Raw genomic sequence first — 24,765 nt, 5'->3', positions numbered from 1 at the left:
ATTCATAAACAGCTCAGCAGCCGCCTCTCATCAGCAGTTACAGATTTGCTTTTTAACTGATGAGACGCTAGAACAACAGGAAAAAGAATCCATATGCTTTACTATGGTAGGAGAGTAAAAGACATATGGATTGAGCAGCTAGATCAGAGGTCCTCTCAGTGAGGGAAGAGCTTTGGTTGCTGTCGTTTAGGCAAAGGAGAGGCTGCTGAGAACATGGGGACAACGTGCCTACCAGGGACGTTCAGAGGCCCTGAGAAAGAAAGAGAGGGATTTGGATTTGTTCATAAGAGAAAGAGGGATTGGGCCAGAAGGATGTGAGCAAAGGAGGACCATCATACAGAGAGAGGCTGAGCTGTTCTGTGGGATGTAGGACATCCTCTCCTGCCTTGTCCTTCAGATCATCAGCCCAAGTTTTGCTACTGTGATCATCTTGGGTTCATGGTTGCTTGCGTGGCAGATGGGTGGTGAGATGGGGCTATGGAGAAAGGGCATTTGTCCCCTCTTTCAGGGGACACCAGATTGCTAATAAAGGAATGGCCACAGGGAACAGAGAAAATACTTCCAATGAAAGTAGAACACAGAGCAGTGGTGATCCCGAACTTAGAATCCCTCAGAGAAATACTGGGGAGAACCTTGGGGGTTAACCAGAATGGGAGTTTGAATCAACGTCTCCCAATCTAAAAGAGCTGGGGAACTGTAGGGGACATGTTGATTACACTACAGAAATTCAACAATCTAGCTTTTTTGGGTAAAGAACAATGTTGTGTTTGCTGGAACCAGGGGCCAGACAATGACACAGCTACTTCTTAAAAGTAACTTTGAATGTATCAGCATGTGCAGCCAACTTATTTGCTGACTTAAAAGTGGACTTAAAAACAGTCTGATGAAATTTTTTTGCCTGTTAAACCTATTATTGCCCATAATGAAAGACTGTATATGCACTAATGACAACATGCAGCCTTCTGCTTGATCACAGTTTGTAAAACTTCATGATACAGGGGTTTTTAGTTATACTCAACATATTTTCCTTCAGAAATCTGATTGGCTGCCCTAGATGCTGTGAATGATATAAATTGAGCTCTTAGTTGGAAGGAAGCTACAGGATCAAGCATCCCTGAGTTTCAGACAGAAACTTCCTTGGAATACGCATATTCAAAGGTATGTGGATTTTATTCCTTTGGTACCCTTTCTATTGTGCTTACTTCTTTTTCTGCATTTCATGTATAAAAGATACAAATGTATTCTGCATTTCTAATACTTCATGCTGTCATATTTGGTTACTTCTTCAGTTGGACCATAATTCAATTAGACTGATTACTTAGATGAATTATTTTACCTTCTAATGCAGCAAAATGTTTCTCTGTATTATTTTTTTTAATTTTACTTCCAGCATCCCAAAGCACTTTTCAGGGCCAAATCTCACAGCAAAATATTTATTTTAATTACTTATCAATTAAGATAAAAATGATCTTTTTCACAGGCTGTCATCTACTACTTTGAAATCCATTTTGTTTAATTACATCAAATAGAACCATCAACAAAATGTGGTGTTTTCTCATTAATTCAAACAGATTTGGGAGGTAGAAAACATCGGTGTGCTTTTTATAGCCAACATGATTACACAAGCTACTTACTTTCTCTGCAAAATTTAAGATACTTCTGACAGCTTTCATAGTCAACAATTCCTACCACAGAGCAATGTGCATATTTTAGGATGGCCTGTTTTGCTTCATGTCCCAAGGGTCATAAAGTGTATAATTACAGTGCTGGGCCAAACAAAAAGGAAGATGTCATTGACTAAATATGGCAAATTTCAAGGAGCTGTCATTCACAATTCATGGAATGACCACAAAGTATTGGCACTGTCTTCTCCCTTCCATTCAACCACACCTGTTGTTCCGTATCTAGAGCTCTAGAAGTGTCTCCTGCAGGTCCTGCTGGAAGTCCTAGTAGTTGAAATACCTAGAACTCCACTTTACTTCTTCCTTACTCTATTTTGGAAGATTATTTTAATGCCTCTTCTCAGATGATTAGTCTTTGTTTTTAACAGTAGCAATGGTCAGGTGGACTGTACAAAACAAAACAAAACCAACAACACCACCATTTTTGTGCCCTCCTGGTTCTAGAAGTATCAAATCTGTGTGCCCTGAAGATCTGCACAGCTTTTAGAGCCCACTCCACCCTTGGGTTCATTAATTATAAGCTACAGCTAGTTTCTAGGACTCCCCAGGCTGCAGATGTGTAGGAAAATAGCACAGCAGATCACATAATGGTGGCTTCACATGGCTACAGTTTGTTCTGCTCTCTGATGAAATGAGAAGCATCCTCACCGCTATTGGGATTCCAAAAGCAATGGAATGAGCTCCGCACTAGAAATTACATGTGAATGAAGTCACCTCACAAAATGTGCCCCCATCCTCTTTTACTGGCAATGGACTAATATGGGCTATGTGGGTTTTAGGGAGCATTAATTATGTCCATATTTGCAAAAACATTTTTTTGAAAAGTGTCAACTTCTATTTCAGGGCCATCAAGACATGGGGACCTGGATTTTGTTTGCCTGCCTCTTGGGAGCAGCCTTTGCTATGCCCGTGAGTAAAACACCCCTGCAGATGTCAATATCCAATTTCACAAGTTTAGAAATAAAAATCTGGCCCACAGTTGGCCAACTTGCGGGTTTAAGACAGTACGAGATCAGATGTCCTCAAATGTCTCTGCATTTAAGAAACACTTGGAAGAGGTTGTTAGAAAAAGTACTCTCAGAGGCCTCCACCCAAGCCTCTTTCTGATTGGGGACAGCTGAAGTCGGGGCAGTGCCCAGGACTCTGCATTTTAACAAGCACCTCAGGAGAGTCTATGCAAACAAGTTGTTTGTAAATACCATTGCCCATCTCTAGATGGAGGAAACTTTTGAAAGGGACCCTCGAAAGGCCTCCAGAGAAAGTGCTCAATCAGCCTTAGGCAAATACTACAGAAATGCCAGTTCTCTGTAAAGCCCAATTTCTCACAAATGTCCCGCTCTCTTCCTGCCCTCCAAACCCTACTGTCTGTTATCCTTCAGAGGGTAAGGTTTCTATGTCAGGAATTTCCTTCTTGAACCATCTCCTGATTGTCAGAGGCCTCATCCCCTTGCGCACACATGCTCGGCACATGGGGGCTTCCGTGCAGTCGTCCAGGATCCTACCTGTGCCCAATTTGTGCGGATAGTTTCTCCATTCGAATGTACCAAGGACCAGGAAGTCTGACCCATTCTCTTTAGACACAGATACATAAGGTTAGAGAGCTCAGATCCCACGCAGGCAAAGCAGGACCCAGCTGCCTTTCGGTGGCATAGAGAGCAGTTGATACAACCAGAAGCCAGCAAACTTGTTTATCTGCCTCCTCTCTTCCTCTCTTGCCCACAAGACCAAGATTCTGTGCTCTGCCTTCCTGAAATCCTGCATTGGGGCAATTTCTAGGCCCCTGAGGGGCATTACAAATTGAGCCCTTTTCCCACTCCTCCATTGAATAACCCTACTCCCTAAGGGCTTCTATCAAGAAGGCATAGGAAAGGCAGTTATCTGACTAGAAGAATTCACATTCAGATGAGAGCAAACAAACCCTCTTATAAAATGCAAGCATTTAAAAATAACAGAGCGTTAATCAGCTCAGTGTCCAAGGTAGAGGCTCTGCACCGTCCCTTCTCCTCTTCCTCTCCCCTGTCCAGGGCCAACCAGCATTGCACAATGCAGGCATCCGTCACATGGCCTCCCTTTTGATGGGACAGACAGTCCTTGTGTAGATAATGATTCAGGCTGTTTTTTTTTTTTAACTTAAATTTTTTTTTCTGCCATAAAAACTTGGACAGAATCATAAAAAGAATCAGAGTAAATTTCATAAATCAACTCTTTCACTTTCCATGGGACTCGTAACGTTTCCACCTGACCATACCCATCCCCGCACACTCATCAAGAATTCACAGGTAGTTGTCGCTTCTGTTGTTGTGCATGTGCTTTGCATGTCCGTTGTGAGGACTGTCTTCCATACTGAAGCACTTAGCTGCCTCCTGATCTATAAGGGAAGGTTTGTGAGCTAGTTCTCTTCCTGTTGGTATCTCATAATTGTGTAAGAGAAACCCATCTCTCTTTCCAACATGGAGCGAGCCGCATGAAGACATAAAATGGCAGACGGGAGAGAGCAGGATTAGTTGACCACACGGATGGGGGAAGGGGGTGTCCGAAGATCACTGGAGGACAAATGTGTGCTGGTTTTTGCTTCTAGGTCTTGGGAAAGTCATTTAGTTCCTCTGGACCACTTTAAAATAAGAGGACTCCTGTCCTACACTGCATACATGCTCAAACGAAAAGTGGACCTTAAATATATTCAGCACCATATAGATTTTTTTTAAAGTAGCTTCAGTCTCTCTTAATGTGAACAATTGCATATTGACTTAATCTCTTCCTCTCTCTCTCTCTCCCCCGCTCCCTCTCCTCTCTCTCTCCCCCTTCCCTCTTCTCTCCCTCTCCCTCTTTCTTTTTCTCCTCCTTTCCCTTCTATAAAAGCTACCACCTCATCCTGGGCACCCTGGTTATATCAACTTCAGCTATGAGGTAATTTTTCTCTTTACTAATTTTGACCATTGTTTAAGTTAACAATGCCCTGGGCTCTGTAAAGAATAGTGTGTTGATTCTTTATTCAAGATGTTTCTCAGTCCTGCTTTTTTCAGTTCCCATTACCAGCTTCCTGGTTTAAGCCCTGGTGGGTTGCCTCAAGCCTGTACTGCCCCAGCACACTCCTACTTGGCCTCTCTGACTTAGTTTCTCCTCCTTACATGGCTATAAAGCTATTCATCGTGAGCTACCACTCAGGGTGGGGCTGCATGGTAGTGCAGAAAGTGAACTCTGGCTGAACAGCTTTGTTCTATTCCAGCCTGGGGAAGGTGGGGGGGTCAGGTAAGACGCTATTTAAGATCCTTTCTTGATTCTAAGATGTTCACACTCTATGCGTTGCCTTTGTCGTCTTTACTGAAAGATCAGTGATCAGTGACCAAGGGGTCTGTGAGACATTCTGCAGAACAATGGAAAGCAAGAGATTTCTGGAAATCAGGTTTGAGGCTCTTCCCAACCCCATACAAATCACGCGACCATAGGCAAATCATTTTCTCTCTCTAAAACTTTGGTTTCCTCATCTGGAGAAGGGAAATAATTATAATACCCACACTTCAAAATATGGCTTGAGGAGCAAAATAGTTAAGCAATATAACAGGTGCTTTGTCAAGTACAATTTGAGCAAGGTTAGTAATTGTTGTATTGATATCAAATGCTGTACTACTACACCACGAAATCCCCAGAACTGAGGTTAACCAAGTATATACCATTTAGGGAGGAATAAACTCTTACTTCTTTCCAAGGTTCAGATGACATTCTGTGAATCTGTTTACTCATACAAGCTGAGGAAATTCTGAGTAACACTTAGAGGCAAGATTTCCTGGGAAACCTTAAAAGGTTGACATATTTGACCAGAAAACCTGAGTTTCTAGGTTGAGGGACAGATTTTCTGGCTTCTTTATTTTTTCATTGTGACAGCAAATCAAAAAAGGATATGACTAATGTTATGGCACATTCATTTGTTTTGTTTTGTTTTGTTTTGCTCTTGCAAACAAGAGCAGGTGCTGTGGAGTTGACCAGAATTACTACTTTTGTGACTTTGATCAAGCCCATGAACCTCTTGAACTCCCCATGACCTCGTCTGTAATAGTGAGGGTGAGAATACTTGCCTCAGGGTATGTGAGAACACATGAAACATGTGTGTGATGGAGGTAATGTAGTGCCCAGCACTTAGGAAGCTCCTGAGAAATGTTAACTTTATTCTTGTTCTGTAGAACTCCCGCTTTCAGGCTATCAGTATTGACAGGACTGCAACAGTGAGTCTGCATTTCATGCAACGAAATTAAAGCAAATGTATTCTAATGTCTCTTTTTCTTAAGGTGCTTACCCCCCTGAAGTGGTACCAGAACATGATAAGGCATCCGGTATGTAGATTTTTTTTCTTTTTTCCCTTAAAATATAAGCATGCGTTTCAATTCCCCTTTAAATGAAATAACATATCTATGCCACACACAGACACTAACGGAAAATCTAGCCTGTAAAAAGGTCCTATCTGTGTACACAGTCAGAAATTCTTGCACAGGAAAAAAAATGAATAAATACTCATAGTAATAATGACAAAGAAAACATGACTACTTCTCCGGCTGGAAGTCAACGGAGCCAATGGTAAACCTGACTCTTTGTTTCTCACCAGTACCCTTCCTATGGTTACGAACCCATGGGTGGATGGCTGCACCACCAAATCATTCCCGTGCTGTCCCAGCAGAATCCCCCGAACCACGCCCTACAGCCTCATCACCACATCCCCATGATGCCAGCTCAGCAGCCCGTGGTCCCCCAGCAACCAATGATGCCAGTTCCTGGCCAACACTCCATGACTCCAACCCAACACCACCAGCCAAACCTCCCTCTGCCAGCCCAGCAGCCCTTCCAGCCCCAGCCCGTCCAGCCACAGGCTCACCAGCCCATCCAGCCCCAGCCACCCGTGCACCCCATCCAGCCCCTGCCGCCACAGCCACCTCTGCCTCCGATGTTCCCCATACAGCCCCTGCCCCCCATGCTTCCTGACCTGCCTCTGGAAGCCTGGCCAGCAACTGACAAGACCAAGCGGGAGGAAGTGGTGAGTAGCGCTTGAAGCCACTGCGGTGCCTGGGAAAATGGTAAAGCAAAACTGACCCCCAGAGTCCTAAGTTCTCAAACAATCCAGGGTCTAGAGTTTCAGGAGCTACACAGGTCAGTGATTCGATGAGTCCAAGCATGTGTTGTAACTTCATATTATAAATAAGTTTATCAGTGAAGCTTAGGAATTATGAACATAGTTTTTATGGTGGGTTTAAATTCTACGATTATTTTGAATTTTTCCCAGAATACGTATTACTGAAACCCATTAATTTTAAGGAGAGCAGTATAAGGGAATATCAGTTCTCCTTATATTTCAAGGGTTTGACTAGGAAGAATAGGCTAGAATTGCACTGAAGATTTAAAAAAAAGTAATTTTTGAAAGTGGAGGGGGATGTAAATATTTGAACAGGCTACAAAAGGTAGGTGGGAAATCTCTTTGAAGACCTCTTTAATCTCTTTAAAGGAAGATTACCAGTCTAGAGAGGATTTTAATCTAACTTGGAGGAAGCTAGACGGTTTATTAGATTCATTCTCAGTATTGGGTTCTATAGATTAAACTCTCAGCAAGAAGTTTCCACAAGCACAAAATTAACTGCGTTACAGAAAGTTCTTCCAAATGAGTGGGAAGTAGCCAATAAAATAAATGACTCATATCCATATCCACAAATCCTTATTCTGTGTATATGAGATTATGTAATTCTACTGCATGTGTAATTCCAAGTTACAAACACTACTGATGACTTTTCTACTGAGAAGCAGTGAGGGCCGAGATGGAAATGACCTGGATGGGGAGCTATAGGATACCCAGGTTCCAATTTTGGCTTTGCCTCCAAAGAGAAAATGATACTGTACAAGTTACTTCAAATTTATGGGTGTTTTCTCTTTTTTAAAAGAAGAAAAAGTGACTACCTCCGATAACTTCCAGCCTCTGTCCAAGTACAAATACCATAGTTTCCCAACAAAAAATTACAGTATCTGCCATATATGGCTTCATAATTATGAGCATGTCTGTGGAGAATATGAGGCAGAATTTTGGAAATCGTATCCCAAAGAATTTGGTGTCTCTCATCAATTCTTCTAGTCTAAGGTACTGTTCCCTCTATATAGAATGTGCATTCATTCATTGCTTCATTAATGATTAAGGCCATGAACTTTATAATGTGCTCACATCCTGCCAGAGCTATTTCTGGAAAGGTGACTTTGGGCAGGTAGTTTGAACTCTTTAAAACAAAAAAACCCCAAAAAACTCTTATGTAAAATCAGAGTATCAATACTGGTAGCTTCTTAGAGTTGTTTTGCAGAAAATAAAAATCAAGTGACGAGCTCAGAGCCTGGCACGCAGGAAGTCCTCAGGGAAAGGGCAGCTACTGTTACTTTATTATTACGGAAGAGTTGGAAGTGTCCTGAAGGCAGGAACATTCACTCTGGATACCTCCTCTCCAATGACAATGAGATAACAAAGAAGTTTGGAAAATTACAGAGTTCGACTTAAACGGCTGTACATCATTCTGGCAAAACGGAAGCCACACGTGTGATTGTAAATGACACTCACTAGGAATATCTGTAAATTATTTTAATTCTTCCTTTTGTTATTATTTTAAGGATTAAGACATCAGGAAATGAGAAGAGAACTGAAGTAAATACTTCAGGTGCTTTCAGAATGACACAAGAACACGACGCGTTTTGCCTGCCATCACTTCACTTAGTAAATTCTGTAACTAAAGATCAGTACCATTAGCAAACAATAAAATGGTTTAATAATCACTCACGTCTTTGTGTTGTTTGAAGCTTACAATTTCGTGTCACTTCAGAGAAGGTATTATAAATGGCCTTTCTCGGATAAGGTAGGAACTGCTCACACACCTGCAAAACTGACCATTTTGCAGGCAAATGAGGACTATTTTTCCTTATGGAGAAAATGGATAGCATCTCAAAACATTTAAAAAAAAACCAGAAGTTTATGCAGTAGTGATAATAATAGATGAAGTGAAAAATTATGAACATGTATAGTCACTGAACCTAAATCAAATGAAGGGAAGTTTATACGAAGAGTTCTTTAAATTGAAAAAAATAAGCCCTTGGGAAATGTTTATATTACGAAACAAGTTCAGACTTGGAACACGGGCTTTATACCTTGTACCACATTAGTAACCAAAATCCAATCTTTTGATCTCATTCTACTGAAAAGGATTTTAACTGAAATTATGTGATATGTATAACAATGTGTTGAATTTTAAATTATTGGGGTAATCAGTTTTCCTAAGAAAACCTTTATTAAATGGAGCTTCAAACAGAGACTCACAGTGGTTTTGTACACAAGTCATTTCTTTCACTTAATAATTTTTAAGATGATAAACTGTACTGTATAGTCTTCCAAATGTTAACACATGCATAAAATGGACCCAACACAACTTTTCTTTCCCACTCGTATTTATATTCGCATATTTTTTTCCTCCTACGCCCACACAAAATTGTAAACAGTCCTTTTAGGGTTTACATTACACAGCACCCACAGTACCTTTATGATCAAGGCTCCTTAATCATTTTCTGGCATGAATAAACATAACTTTACAGGGAGGGTCTTGATATTTAAACAAATAACTTGATTTAAAAGAACTAGGATCCCATAAAAATGTAAGAAATCTTTTAATCAATTTGCACGAACCAATCCTGATCAATTTATAAAATATATATTTATAACCCCTTAGGGTAAGGCACTATTCCATGCCCTGGTGAAAGCAGTAAGTTCCCATCCTTGAGAAATCTAGAACATACCAAAGGGATGACATGAGCTAAGAAATACTGACAAGAGAAGGCCTAGCACCATTACCACTATGACAGGAGTATGGTCAAGACACCCTGGCAAATACGGCCAACTTCCTTAGCTCGCTGCACGACAGCTTTCCTCACCACTCGTTCTGTGTTGGCAGAGCTGGAATTGCTCCCAGCATCTGGCCTTCCACAAACCCAGGACAGATGAGCCCCTCCCCTGTCCCAGGGAATGAATGTTCACTTCTCCATGCCAATTATGGCATCAATTACCATAACACACCATATCCATACCAAATATGCAATCTATTCCCTTTGCTAGTGACTAGTTGAGGGACGGGTTGAGGTGGAACCTGAACAATGAATGAGGAGGCCACAAGGAATATTTCCTAGGAGAGGAGGAGTTTCTGAGGGGCAAGAGTACTTTCCAATTAAAAAATACACACACAACTGGAAAACAGTATGGAGGTTCCTCAAGAAGTTAAAAATAGAGCTACTCTAAAACTCAGCAATTGCACTACTGGGTATTTACTCCAAAGATACAGATGTAGTGAAAAGAAGGGCCATATGCACCCCAATGTTTATAGCAGCAATGGCCACAATAGACAAACTATGGAAAGAGCCCTTATGTCCATCAACAGATGAATGGATAAAGAAGATGTGGTACATAAACACAGCAGAATATTACTCAGCCATCAGAAAGGATGAATATTTACCATTTACATTGACATGCACGGAACTGGAGGGTATTATGCTGAGCAAAATAAGTCAATCAGACAAGGACAATTATCATATGGTTTCACTTGTACCTGGAATATAAGAAACAACGCAGAGGACCATAGGGGAAGGGAGGGGAAACTGAATGGGAAGTCATCAGAGAAGGAGACAAACCATGAGAGACTCTTAACTACAGGAAACAAACTGAGGGGAAGCAGGTGGGGGGATGGGGTAATTGGGTGATGGGCATTAAGGCGGGCACGTGATGTGATGAGCACTGGGTGTTGTTACATGCAACTGATGAATTATTGAACTCTACATCTGAAACTAATGATGTACTATATGCTGGCTAACTGAATTTAAAAAAAAAAAGAAAAAGTACACACACACACACACACACACACACACACACACCCTCATGCTAGGAAAGAGTGCTGTTCTGTCTTTGGATCTATTTGTTTGAGGATATGACGCCTGGAGCTGTATCTACCATATTATGACCAGGAAGGACCTAAGTCTTTGGTGGCATCATTGTGTCCCTGAATTAACCTACCCTGGAACCATCTACTCCTAGATGGATAAAACACTCTATTTCCATAAGAGTATTTTTCAATTGTGGGTCATGACATCAATACCAGGAGCCCTGGCATTTGTGTCATGCCAGCAAGCTGTCTCTTTCAATAATTTAAAGCTTATTTGGCCAGAACTAAGAATTATTTTGTCAATGCATTTCCTGGGGGGAAAAAAAGCCAGTGGATAGATAGAGATATATATCCTGGTATATTCCAGAAAACATATGCCTCCCCACACACTGCCTTTCACAGTTGATGAAAATATTGTCATTACATTCATTTCTGCTGAGAAACATTTGGAGGGTATAAGGGCTGATGTTACTTGGGAGACTATGTGTGACACTGGAAAAAAACAGAAACTCTGGAGTGAGACTGGAGTTGCTTTCAATTTTTATGATGTAAGAGGACTCTCTATTTGGAAAAGTCATTGACAAAATAATTCTTCTTTTATAATGATTCAACTTATACACACACACACACACACACACACATTCAAATCACATTTTGAATTACAGGGAAAAAGTCAGGTCTTGGACTCTGAAAACTATTCACTATGGAATGAGATGTACTGCATAAGTTAATTTTATGAGAAACAGAAACTTGTGTATTCAATGGCCAAACATGTGTTTTAATATAATCATTTTCATGGTAGGCTACAACGGACATTATTCTACTGCATTAAACAATGTCTATTAACCACAACACAGTACCTCTCTGATGATCTAGAATGAGACATAGGAACACCTGTCAGTGAGGTGTGTTGCCTTGGCATTTCAGAGATCTCGAAGCTCTTAACGCCTGTTCTAAATTTCCTTTTCACTGTACTTGTTCCTTTCGGCTCTTGGCTATCACTTCTTTTCGTTCATGTATATTTACATCTTGTAACGTGTAGCTTATTTGTAAACATATTCTCCCTAACAAAATTAAGTACATTGGCCTTGGGATTGTTACTTCAGAAGTTCCACCGTGCTTCTGAGACTATTTTATTTCCTGACTCCCCAACTGTGGCAGATGGCTGCAACCGACAGAATTCTGACATGGATGTGGCCGTCACCACATAGCAGAACGTATCTGATGTAAAATGAATAAACAGAGCATTTCTGATTCATTACAACTCAGGCAGAGCCAGCTGCCCAACACTGTACTTGAGTAAAATATGGAAGAAAATCACTAGATACTAATGACCGAGCCTCAAAGCACAGGCTGAAATAAATAGCAGGACTGGCCATAAGTGCACTAATAAACCCAAACTTTCACCCGAAGAATTCTTAAATCAGGGAACAAACAAAAGTAGACTATTTACGAAGCTGTACTATGTCTTTGAAATTCAGCTGAAGAGACAGATGAAGTTGAGGAAACCACCTCAAGGAAACTCCCTTCTCACCAGAACCACTCTCATGTCACTCTCATGTCACTAATAAATGATGAATATTTACCATTTACATCGACATGCATGGAACTGGAGGGTATTATGCTGAGCAAAATAAGTCAATCAGAACCACTCTCATGTCACTAATAAATCTGAAATCTACTCTGCCCTTGTTCACTCTCTGTTGGTGAGGACTTCAATATGCATCCTTTTGGGGGTGTGTGTGCGGGAATTACCTTAAGAGAGCCATCAAAATGCACGAAAAGATACACGCAGAGGTGTTGGTCACAACATTATTTATACTATGAGAAATTTCAATTTTCTTACCTCTAGCTGAAGGAGTAATGTGATAAAAAAAGTATGCTTTAGAAGAAAATTTATTAGTGGAGAAAATGTGACAAACTAAAACTTAAGACCAAAACCACCTATCCTACGTACTATTACACATGATCTTAACATGTAACTAATTTACTTACACATAAATACACATAAATGTGCACTGGCAAAAACTTGGAATGAGATGCAGCTGTTTGTACAAAGACACAATTTTTCCCACAATCAATGTAAGTTGCTTCTGTAAACTAGAATCATTAAATTATTTATTTAAAAGTTTGTTCTCCCTTTCTTCTACCTCAGTGCAGACACAGCTCTTTCCTTCAGTTCCCTGTGATGTGAGTTTTGGTTCTTGGTGGGTCCCCTGCAGGTAAATTTCAAGTAGAAACGACTTCACACGTACTTGATTTTCAGAGAAACATTTTGACTGAAGAAGGGCTAAGGGAAAGGAACTACTGGCTTTAGCAGGAACAAAAATGAGCAACAAGATCAAAGAACAAAAAAGAGATGAGCATTATAGGATGAAGAAAGAAGAACTAGAAACAGCATGAATAAAATAAAATAGAGAAATGACCGTCAAAGCAGCTCCTGCTGAAATTCTGAAATTCCGGTGAGAGGTCAAACACAACATCTAACCCCTAAACTCTTAAAGAGCTGGGTGCGCAGTGACTTCTCACATTAAGTGGGTTCTCCTCTGATTGAAATAATGCCTTAAAACTCATCAATTATCTAATTTCACTTTTGGGCTTCAATTTGCTACAATGTGCTTTTTCCTCTTCTATGTTTAATGGCATTAGGTCTGAATCATCAGAAAATGCTTCCAGCTCACGCATTAGAAAGGGCAGAGGAAAATGTAACCTCACAAACTTGGGTTTTGGCCTGGATTTCCAGAACCACCTACCCTGATAGCATACGACCACGTACCTTGATGGTATGCTTTGAAGACAGAGGTTCAAAGGGTTAGCCGCAAGTAATCTTCACTTTGACAGAGACAGTGACTAGTTGGCAGCATTTTCCAAATAAAAATTCAGATACGTAGGGAGATAATACGATAGAATACTTGAAATCAGAGATATATACTAACTGGTAATTACACTCTATACTTGCCCTATTCAGTATGTATCCCCACATGGCTATTCAAATTTAAAAGAATTAAAATGAAATAAAATTGGAACTTCACTTCCTCAGCCACACGAGACACATTTTAAGTGCTAAAAGGTCACGTGGGACTAGTGGCTACCATATTGGACAGCGCGGACACAGAACATTTCCATCACTGCCAGGAGTTTTATTGGACAGTACTGCTCTATACACTATTTCCTGAGGTAGAAGAGCAAATCCTGTTAATTCAAAGATTTTAAACAAAAGATGAAACAAAACAGACTTGCTGGTTAGAGCTGAACATCTCAACTATCCATAACAAGTCATTTCCCAAGCATTCCAGGAGTCCTGATCTTGTACGGAAATTTTCGAAGAACTGTAGAAGCGCCCTTCTATTCCGCAGGTCAAATCGCACACACCAAAATGGTTTTCCCTCCAGTTCTCTTTTAAAACAGATGAATTCGGAGTTCAACTACACTATTTTTTCTCCTCATCAGAAAAACTATTTTGGTTCCAAAGGAATAGTCATTCATTTTTCAGACCTCTACCAGCCACATCCACGCTGGAGGTAGAAGGCTGGGGCTGCCCTTGACCTAGGGCTGCCCTGGGAACAGGCCAAAGTTTAAGCTGATGGAAAGATAAAAGTAAGAAAAAAACGCAAACTTTTGTCCATCCCTAAGGGTGGCTGACTGCCTGGAAACAACAAAAAATATTTACATTCTTTTCTCTTTTGTGGTTCAAAGCAACAGTGTGACATAGGACAAATGGGTGCACAGACAAACACACACACGCACACATGCGCACACACGTATGTGCGTGTATACTGTCCACTGAGTTTACCTGTAGTAAAAGGACACATGCGGAGACACAGACCATCTGAGAACCTTGCAGTGTTCCATAAAGCTTCTTTCCATTCTAATCATTTAGATACGGCTATTGTATCAATTATCATCATTATGGCACACTACACCTCTTCCAAGATAAAATTCTATCAAGAAAGAAAGGTCAAGTTGCTTATCTTATTTATATGCAATGTCAAGTTGACTACCTCCTCTCTCAACTCCTCTAAAATGAAAACATTGGCTTCTCCCATAAACCTGAACATTGCCTCTTAGTAGTAAACAACTGCTGAAAATACCAAGCTTGAGTTTAAGACCAAGACTTTAAAAAGAATATAAAAGAGCTAACAACTCTATTAATTAGGAAAAAAAACCAAAAGAGATCCGACTGTGAACAGCTTAATATGGGAATCACAAGAGAAAAATAGTTTCAACCAATTCCCACATTTCCAGAACATAGCGATCTCTAGTAGTGTTCCATATTGCTTTAATAAAATAGTCATCAGCCTATGTTTGTTGTGAAATTCTTATTAATTGGACTTTTTACTTATTGTTTGGTGATTTGGCTTATAATTCCTTTTGCCCTCACTGGTCTAGAGCCTTATCAGCAGGGATCATTGGCTGACATTTAGTTATCCAAAAATACTTCCCTGCTGGGAAGAATTCATCTTGGCCTCATCTGAAACACCTGACTCTTCTAGAAGATAAATAATACTTGAGGAATAAGATCGGGCTAGAAGTGGTGGTGAGGAGTGAGGACAGGAATGATCCTTTGGGTCCCAAAACATCTGCCTTGATAAATTGCACCTGAATAATCTATAAAAACAAAACAAAACAAAGCAAAACAAACAACAAGATCAATAAAGCCCCCTTACAAATAACATTTCCCTCTGGTCAACAAAAAATAGCCCAGGGTCCAGCCTTTACTTTCTTTTTATAAATAATAAAAAGTGTTAGACAATGTTAAATACCTTCCTCAAAACCACCAAATCTTGTCTTCCTCTCCCCCAAATTTTCTATGCTTCTAGTCTGTGGAACGTGTGGGCTCTGCGGTCAGTTACGTTTACGCATAAGGGCAAAGACGGCTTCCCAGCGTGCTGGCGCGCTACGCAGACTTCACAACCAGACCATCCGGCTTCACAAGCAGGACCTCTGCCAATCTCCTGTGCAAATCTGGACCAGTTTTTCAGTTTCCATGTACGTCAGTCTTCTCATCTATAAAATGTACTATCTCTGCATCCTTTCACATCAACGAGCCCCAAGCTCCACAAATGCTGGCCATCGTTCTTCTAGTGTGAAAGGAAGTCTTCTCTGGGCTCTCTGCCTGCCTCCACCCCTGCAAAGGGAACACTACACAGCTGGAATCGGAAATGATGTAAAATTTGGACACAACATGGAAGTTTTCTATGCCGAAGGCTCCAAACACATGTCGCTTACCAATGTGCCATCTCTGACGCACAGCCCCTGAACGCCTTCCTTACTGATCACTACCCTACATGACCCCCCCCTTGTACCCGACACCCCCAGAGGCAGTTCTTTGCCATTCCTAAGGTCACCCTGAGGGTGATATGAAACTAAAGCCACCAGTAGGGTATCGTGGGCTGCACAGGGCTCATTAGAGGCCACAGCATTAGACCTCCTCCCTGTCTTCTGTTGACCTTCTTTATAAGGCCCAGCTGCCATGTATAGTGACTGCCAACTCCAACCCTTCCCTTGTTGCTCTGGCTTTGGTCACAGGTCAGCTAACTCCACTTTAGGGATTTCTTACCAAACTCTTTCTCTAGGGCGGTGGTTCTCAACCAGGGCAGCTGTGCCCCCTAGAGGACATTTGGTAATGCCCAGAGTCACAATGATGGGCTGGGAATGAGGGTTGAGCTGCTACTATTGGTGCCTAGTGGCCAGAGACCAGAGATGCTGCTAATTATCCAACAGTGCACGGGACCGGGCCCACAGCAACCAATGACCCAGCCTTGAATGTCAACACTGCTGAAGATGGGAACACTGCTCTAGAAAACGAGGCCAATATTGAACCATGCTGTGTGTTCAGAACTTAACATACAGTAACAGCGAACAAATGTAGAAGTCTGTGTACATTTCTTAAATGTAACTGAGAAAGCAAAACCCAGAAGCTTGAATCTTAATGTTGGTAAATTTGATGCAGGACCTCATATAGTAGGGTTTTCACTTCCTCCATTAATTCTATCAGCAAAATCCAAACAGCTTGGGGAGTGGCCAGGATGTTAAAGAAAATTTGCAAGAGAGGGATGCCTGGATGGTTCGGTCAGTTAAGCAGCTGCCTTCGGCTCAGGTCATGATTCCAGGGTCCTGGAATCGAGTCCCGCATTGGTCTCCCTGCTCAGTGGGGAGTCTGCTTCTCCCTCTCTCTCTGCCTACCACTCTGCCTGCTTGTGCTCGCTCTCTCTCTTTCTCTCTCTCTCAGATAAATAAATAAAATCTTAAAAAAAAAGAAAATTTGCAAAAGAAAAGAGCTGCACCAGGATTAAAGGAGCTGGGGTCTCTAAGTCAAAACCATTCTGCAGAAATTAAAATAGTTATTCGTTTCTTCAGAAGTGACTTAGAGACATCTTGGTGACTCAGTCGGTTAAGCAGCTGCCTTTGGCTCAGGTCATGATCTCAGGGTCCTGGGATCGAGGCCCATATCAGGCTTCCTGCTCGGCAGGGAGCCTGCTTCTCCCTCTGCCTCTGCCCCCGCCCTCATTCTCTCTCTCTCTCCGTGTCAAATAAATAAATAAAATATTTAAAATAAAAGTTACTTAAAAGTGTGTTCATTGTTTCTTGGGAGGTTACTTAAAAGTTGGGGCACCTGGGTGGCTCAGTGGGTTAAAGCCTCTGCCTTCGGCTCAGGTCATGATCCCAGGGTCCTGGGATCAAGCCCCACACTGGGCTCTCTGCTCAGTGGGGAGACTGCTTCCTCCTCTCTCTCTCTCTGCCTGCCTCTCCCCCAACTTGAGATCTCTGTCTGTCAAATAAATAAATAAAATCTATTAAAAAAATCTTTAAAAAAATAGTTGTGTTGCCTCAGTGATAATGAGGAGAAAAATAACCAGACTATTAGCCATTGGTATAACTACTGAATTAGAACTCATTTAGTTTGTCTGGGAAGAGTCCTGTTCTGGGATTTACTTGAATTTGGCATAATAATGAGAAATAAGTGGGTAGGGATTTAAGACGCCATAATGCTCATGATTTTCAGAACCATCACTCTGTGCAAGTATTCTTTGATAAGTATGACAAAGTTTTTGTTACATTATTACCAGAAAACCTCTGACAGCCATGGAGAATATAAACAGTGTGCTGTAAGTAGAGGAGACCCACTTTGCTGGAGGGCAGACTTTGGGCAACCTACAATATATGACAAACTCAGAACACGAGACATTCTATCTGTCCAAATGGCAAAGTCAAGACACTCCTCTATGTGACATGAACCCCTCCATCTGTCCCCCGTATACCTCATAGCAGAAGGGCCATAAATGAACATCAGGTCAAAGCCGGCTCATTTAGGGACCTTCTTCTACTGGTCCATGTGGACTGGAGTGTTCAGGCCTCTAGCTTTCCCAGGATATGTTGGGCACGCTTCTATTTCAAGCAACTACTTGTTTCTACTTTGGTCTCTCCACTAGCCCGTAACCTCCTTGAGGAGATTTAGAAAAATCCGTAGAAACTGGTCAGGGTGCTTAGTATCTGCTCAAGGAACCATCATTAGCATAAAAAAGCCACCATACTGTAATATAAAACTAATGTTAGTAGTAACATCGAACACTTATTGGGCTCTTATTATATTCTTGGACTTGTTCTAAGCGTATGACACATATTAGCTTACTTAATGCTCACAACCTTTAGAGGAAATGCTGTCTCTATCCCAATTTACAGTTGAGGAGTCATCTAAACGTCCAGCTTTAAAAAGGAATGCACTCCTTAGCACACACACACAGACTCTCCCATTTTTGATCACTGCGGTTTGATAGGCAAACTAATCTGTCATCTGCCTCTAGGATCCTAACTAAAACCACCTCTATTTCTAAACAGTACGTATGAATTCAGCTCGACCAGAGTCATGAAGCTCGTCTCCCTTGTCACTTAGTCTTTCCTGTCTATTTGAGCTCCCAAGGGCGTGCTGAGGAGCTAATGGCAAAGAAAACTGAAGAGGTCCCCGTCCAGTAACTTCTGTGCCATTGTGGTCAACCCCCACGGATGGGGAAGAAACTTCTGTAAATATGGGCAATTTCAGCACACCAAGGCAGCGCTGCCTTGGAAACAGGAGATATCCGTCCATCCCAGTGGCAGGTGCGCGCCTGAACATGAGCGGCCCTCACTCTCTTTCCTTAGTTCCCAAAGACGGACTGAAAACCAACCAACCAAGTCCAGTCCTCGCAGGAACCGCAAGGTGCTGTCTTTCCCCCTGATTCGTTCAGCAGGAACTAACAATGTCCTGTTAGAAAAGGCCAGCCCCAGCCCTCTATGACCTTCCTTGCCAAGTAGCCCGTGAAACGCGCAGTCGGCACCTGCAGGGAGCCCGTCTCAAGTGACATTCGGAAGCTCGCCGAGGGTGGCCACAATAGGAGGGTGGCTGCTCTATCTCTTGTGGGACACTGACTCTCTCGCTGGCCCTTGACATCCAGATTAAAGATACAAAAAGCTTCCCTGAACGTTCACTATGGAGGTGGCCAAGGACTAGCTGCCGCTGCAGGGACCCCGCTAGAAGAGGAGATGCTCAAGACCTCGCACAGCCACAGGCAAGAACGGATGAAGGCTTGGAGCCTTGACAAAGTCCTAACTGCACCCTGGATGTGGAACTTGGGCTCACTCAGGTTTCCACAAGTGATTTGTTTCTTCATCTCAAGATGGGCACAGCAGAGCAATGTCCAAATCTATTTCTTTTTAAAGATAGTGGTGAGGGGGCACCTGAGTGGCTCAGTCGGTTAGGCATCTGTCTCTGGCTCAGGCCATGATCCCAGGGTCCTGGGATGGAGCCTGGCATCAGGCTCCCTGCTCAGCGGGGCGTCTGCTTCTCCTTCTCTCTCTGCCCCAACCCCTGCTCATGCTCTCTTCCTCTCTAAGTAATTAAAATCTTTTAAAAAATAAAAATAAAAAACAAATACAGTGGTGGCTTTTGAAAGCACTTACTGAACAGTGCTTAAATGTGCAGTTCCTATCAGTGGGATTTACAAAGACAGCTGGAAAACAGAAGGGGATTTACTGCCTCTGTGGCTCACTTCCCCACAAAAGAACACAGAGTCTCTCAAGGAACAATGGGCACTATCCAGGAACCTGCCATGATGGCAACCTGAGTTAATTTATTTTCTAGTTGCTATTACTGTAAATAATTAGAATCACAATATTCTTTGCCCTCCTTCAAAACAGAATCATTCAACAGATTGTAAAGGATGGTGATCTAGAGCAGTAATTTTTCTCCAAAAGCTTTTTTGTTTTTTAACAAATTAATTAATACATGTTTACATTGCTTTATACATAGCCAATCTGTGACAAAGCTTGTGATTTCACCTTGGTGTGTGGTTTTGTTTTGTTGTTGTTGGTTTTTTTAACTCACCAAATAAAGCAATGTTTAATGTGATACCATCTTGTTCCTTAAGGAAGGATTCAAAGAAACTTTCACTCGGAGCTATCCGAAACCAGCACGTACCTAAGCTCTGTAAATACTTTGGTAATATTCTAAATTAATAATAAGAAAAGATGGATTTTGAGATTCTTTCTCTGAAATCATGAAAAACTGGAAGCATTAAAAAAAATAAGATTTGTACCAGAAGCTACAGGCAGCAGAACCAAGGTTTTCTGATTTTCTGGAACGATCATCTATCTTTGCTGCACAGAATGGCCACAAGGGAAGAGGCTGACCACATTTTGTGGTTTCACATCAGTACCCATATTGCTTGTCATTGTCACTGAATCCTGCTCCTTTATCATACTGAGGGGAAGGACATTTGCCCTTGTCCCAAATGTCTGTCATTATACGGAATCCAATAAACCAGACCCAGAGAGAGGCTACAGAGTCATGCTGTTTAGTCTCATTTCTGTCACAGACTAGCCAGCTGACCCTGCCTCACACAACGTGGTCCGCATTCACCCTCCTTTTTGTCACCCATCACAGATAAACACCACACTAGAAGGCCACCAAGAACTATGCAGCGACAGCATACGTCCATATGCGTAGTCGAAATGCATCGATTCAGAAGTCCTGAATAAAGAGCCAAAAGGAAAGGTGCAGAGAAACGACGGTCTTACTGAGATGTGCTTGGAGCTTGCAATAAAAACATTAGTGTCTTCGTGATGATTCACAACATTCCAGTCACCCTGGCTCAGAGGCTCTGAGCTTTCTCCTAAAGCAACAGGCAGAGACGTCGTAAGTGTCATCTGAACCATCTAAACTTTGAGGTTAAAAGAGACCCGAGTGCTGGAGCACGTGGAGCAAAGCCCTCCAAAGCTACTGCCTCTCTGGCTCTTGCTTGCTCATGTCCACCTGCCCCCACCGCGGCTCCAGAATCACGAACCCGTGAAGGCTTTCACATCTGCCTCGCCCGAAGCAGGAGGTGCGAGGCACAGAGCCTGAAATGCACGCGCCGCATCTTCTTACCTCTCCAGGGTCCTTACACCTCAGCAGCAACAGCAGCTCCAGGCAGAACTGACCCCCCATCCTCTCCACGCAGAGCCCCCGGCCAGTTTGGGAACAGAAGAGGAGGCTGGAGACAGGGAGCCTGCTGAAAGAGCTAGAGGAGTCAGGCAGGCAGGCTCCCCGGCTGGAATGTGCAGCTAGAGGCCCTGGGAGGGAGAAGGCCTGGGGGGTCACTGTGATCCTCTGAGTCAGACACCCTGGGGAGCTGTCAGCTCTGGAAGGCCTCCTTCAGCACACGAAGCAGAGAGGCACCAAGCACTTACAGGGAGAAGACTCTAAAGTCAGGAAGCAGAGGTAAAAGGTTCTGTAGACCTATGTCAGTTGACAGTAAGCAGTAGAGAGGCAACAGGCATGCTGGAGGCAACAACTCATTTAAATGAGATGCCAACCCACATATGTGATAGGGGACTTGTATCCAGATATCTAAAGGACTCTTAAAATTCAATAATAAAAAGACAACCTGATTGAAAAGTGGGCAAAGGCTCTGGAGGGACATTTCTCTGAAGATCGTAAGCATACAAAGATTCTTGAGGGGGCGCCTGGGTACCTCAGTCGGCTGGGTGTCTGACTCTTGATTTTGACCAGGGTCATGACTTCAGGGCCGTGAGATCTGGCCTGGCGTTGGATTCCACACTGGGCATGGAGCCTGCTTGGGATTCTCTCTCCCTCTCCCACTGCCCCTTTCCCTACTCTCTCTCTCTCAAAAAAAAAAAAAAAAATTCTTGACATCATCAGCCACCAGGGAAATGCAAAATCAAAACCACAATGAGATAGCACATCACACTTACTAGGATGGATAAAAGAAAGGTTGACAAGGATGTAGAGAAATTAGAACTCTCCTCTCTAATTAGAGAAATTAGAACCATTGATGAGAATGTAAAATGCTTTGGAAAACAGTTTGGCAGTTTCTCAAAATATTATAACCAGAGTTACCATATGCTCCAGCAATTCCACGGCTACCTATATCCCTGAGAACTGACAACAGATGTTCACATGACACTTGGCCACAAGCGTGTTCACAGCAGCATTATTCATGATAGCCAACAGGTGGAAGTAAGCCAGATGTCCATCAACTGATGAATGGCTAAATGAAATGTGGCAAATCCACACCATGGAATATTATGCACCCATGAAAAGGAATGAAGTCCCGGTACATGTTACAACATGGACAATCTTTGAAAACAGTAAACTAAGTACTTTACTAAGGTAAAGAAAGCAATCATAAAAGACCACATGTTGTAGGAGTCCATGAATAGGCAAACCTGTAGAGTGGCAGAATACGAGTGGTTGTCAAGGGTTCTGGGGGATGGGAAGATCACGGGCGGTAATGACTAGGGGGCACACGGGGTTTCTTTTGGGGCAGATGAAACTGTTCTAAAATTGACAGTGGTGATGGCTGTACAACTCTATGAATATACTATTAAGGTATACACTTTAAGTGACTGAATTATATGGCATGTGAACTATATCTCAACCAAACGGTTACATTAAAAATGAAATGCTGGCTCTCATGCTGTTGTCCCAACCCTTCCCCAATTACACTGGGCTCTTCTGAGGTCATGATTGTGCCTGTTGATTCACCAGTGGGGCTCGGCAGGGGTCTTGGGGAGAGGGGGCTTCCAGCAAGCACAGAGTGACAAATCCTGGCCTCTAGCACATTGGGACCCTTCTCTTCAACTTCGTTTCTAGGCCACTGATGACAAGAGTCCTGCTCCAGCTTCATGGTTTAGCCCCGCTCCTATATGACACCCCCACTCCCAAGTGGTGACTCCCTTTCCAACATGCCTGTGGTCCCCATTTGTGACAGTCCTTTTGAACACAGTTGCTCTTGTCCCATATGGCTGCCCTCCCCGAATAGATTCCATGTGACTTCTGCACTGTGGGCCTCACAGCTCAGTGACTTTCTTAAAGCTGAAATTCAGAGGTTAATTGTTACCCTTCACCTTTTATGAAGGGAAAGGATTTTTTTCCCAGCAATTTTAAAATAAGGGTATTGCCTCTAGGTGCTACTGTGCATTTTCACTATGATAAGTAAAAACGAAATTAGCAGGTGATGCCAATGAAGGAAGTGATTCAATGAAGAGAATACCATAGCGGTGACTGAGTTAAAAAAAAAATCCAACATTCTTAGATAATTTTATTATCCACTAAGAAAATGACATTAGAGTTATGGACACATTCTAACTATTAATATTCATGATTATTATTATTCATTTACATATCCTTTATTTCTCCAAACTATTCTGGGGGCACAATGGACCAATTCCCATGAATATTATTTCCTTCATGAGAACTAGTTCCAACCTGCCCCATGCTCAAGATGTTACTTGAATCAGTGCATTCTGCTATTAGAACTAAAATCTATCTTTTTTTAAAGATTATTTATTTATTTATTCAGGAGTGACAGAGAGAGAGAGAGAGAGAGAGAAACAGGCTCCCTGCTTGGTGAGTCCCTTGATGTGGGACTTGACCCTGGGACTCTGGGATCATGACCTAAGCTGAAGGCAGACACTTAACTGACTGAGCCACCCAGGCGCCCCAGATCTAAAGTCTTAAGAGAAAGGTTTGCAGGACACCTGGGTGGTTCAGCAGGTTAAGCGGCTGCCTTCTGCTCAGGTCACGATCCTAAGGTCCTAGAATCGAGTACCTCATTAGGCTCCTTGCTACGTGGCGAGCTTGCTTCTCCCTCTGCCCGCCACTTCCCCTGCTTGTGCTTGCTTGCTCTCTTTCTCTCTCTCCCTCTCTGATTAAAAAGAGAGAGAGAGAGAGAGAAAGGTTTGCTAGTGACCCCAGTTAACTACACTGCAGTGTCCGGAATGTATCGCATTTTGCACCAGTATGTAAGTTTTGCCTCTTCTGAATTTGCCTTACAATTTTTCAACCCTTAAAAGTCCTTAAAATTATTTGTTCTTCCAAGTGGGTACCATTGCCCTCAGAAGGATGTCCGTGTGACTACGAAGGAATAGTCTTTCTCATTGGAGGGTGAGCAAGGCTGCAAGTGAATGTTTCCATAAGACCCTGCAAGTGTTTGCTCTGTGCTAGAATGTTCATACAGGCTTTTTCTCAAATACACTTGGGTGCTGTGGGTAATAGATGTTAAATAATAAAACTCAGAGGCACACGCTATGTTACTTTTTAAGGGAAAAAAGTGGGGGAAATCAAAGGGTTTAACAATTTTATTCACTGGCTTACATTCAGCGACTCTGACAATTTGGCCACTGCTCAGGTTTGTGAATTTCTATGGAAAATGAACTGTGTTTGGCAAGCCCGATGAAATATGAGGCTGATAAACAAATGTTTCATGCTTTCTCAAGACCTTATGCCACTAACTGTGTGGGATTGGAAAAACCGTTCAAATGTCAATTTAAATGTCAATTGGAAGACTGTAAATACGTGATTTTCTATACCCATATGAACTAATATAATTCTGTCGACTTCAGACCATAACTTGAACTAAAGTGTCTTTGGGTTTTAATTCGGACATGTTTCACAGGGAACGTGAACTTCAAATTAGACAAGTTGAGTCAGTAGAGTTCTGTTTTGGAGTCAGAAACATTAATGTGATACTTTATGTCACACTATAGACAATCGACTGAAAAGTCCATTGACATGAAGGTTGTTAAGAAGCAAGCCTTGAACTCAAAAAAGGCTTCAGCCAAAAGAAATAAAACGTTATTGAGATAGCCCAGATCATTACATAAAAGAACAC

General features: G+C 42.2%; 2 protein-coding genes across 3 annotated transcripts in view; one reads left to right on the top strand and one right to left on the bottom strand.

Annotated features, from left to right (window-relative positions):
• The window catches only part of ARHGAP6 (Rho GTPase activating protein 6), a 251,182-nt gene that overhangs the window by 114,293 nt on the left and 112,124 nt on the right, over positions 1–24,765 (bottom strand).
• AMELX (amelogenin X-linked) lies at positions 1,115–8,475 on the top strand. 2 transcript variants are annotated; one of them, XM_032880206.1, is made up of 6 exons: positions 1,115–1,158; positions 2,526–2,591; positions 4,542–4,589; positions 5,966–6,010; positions 6,280–6,705; positions 8,310–8,475. In XM_032880206.1, exons 2-6 carry the CDS (start codon positions 2,538–2,540, stop codon positions 8,313–8,315), a joined length of 579 nt encoding a protein of 192 aa, XP_032736097.1. In that variant the 5' UTR covers positions 1,115–1,158; positions 2,526–2,537; the 3' UTR covers positions 8,316–8,475. The 2 variants fall into 2 exon arrangements, with proteins under 2 accessions (XP_032736097.1, XP_032736096.1); XM_032880205.1 differs by lacking the exons at positions 1,115–1,158; positions 8,310–8,475 and having other exon boundaries at positions 2,523–2,591; positions 6,280–6,720.

Source organism: Lontra canadensis, unplaced genomic scaffold (assembly GCF_010015895.1).
Source record: "Lontra canadensis isolate GAN:19392208 unplaced genomic scaffold, GSC_riverotter_1.0 scaffold68, whole genome shotgun sequence".
Lineage (NCBI taxonomy): Eukaryota > Metazoa > Chordata > Mammalia > Carnivora > Mustelidae > Lontra > Lontra canadensis.
This window is presented reverse-complemented; position numbering and strand designations above follow the sequence as displayed.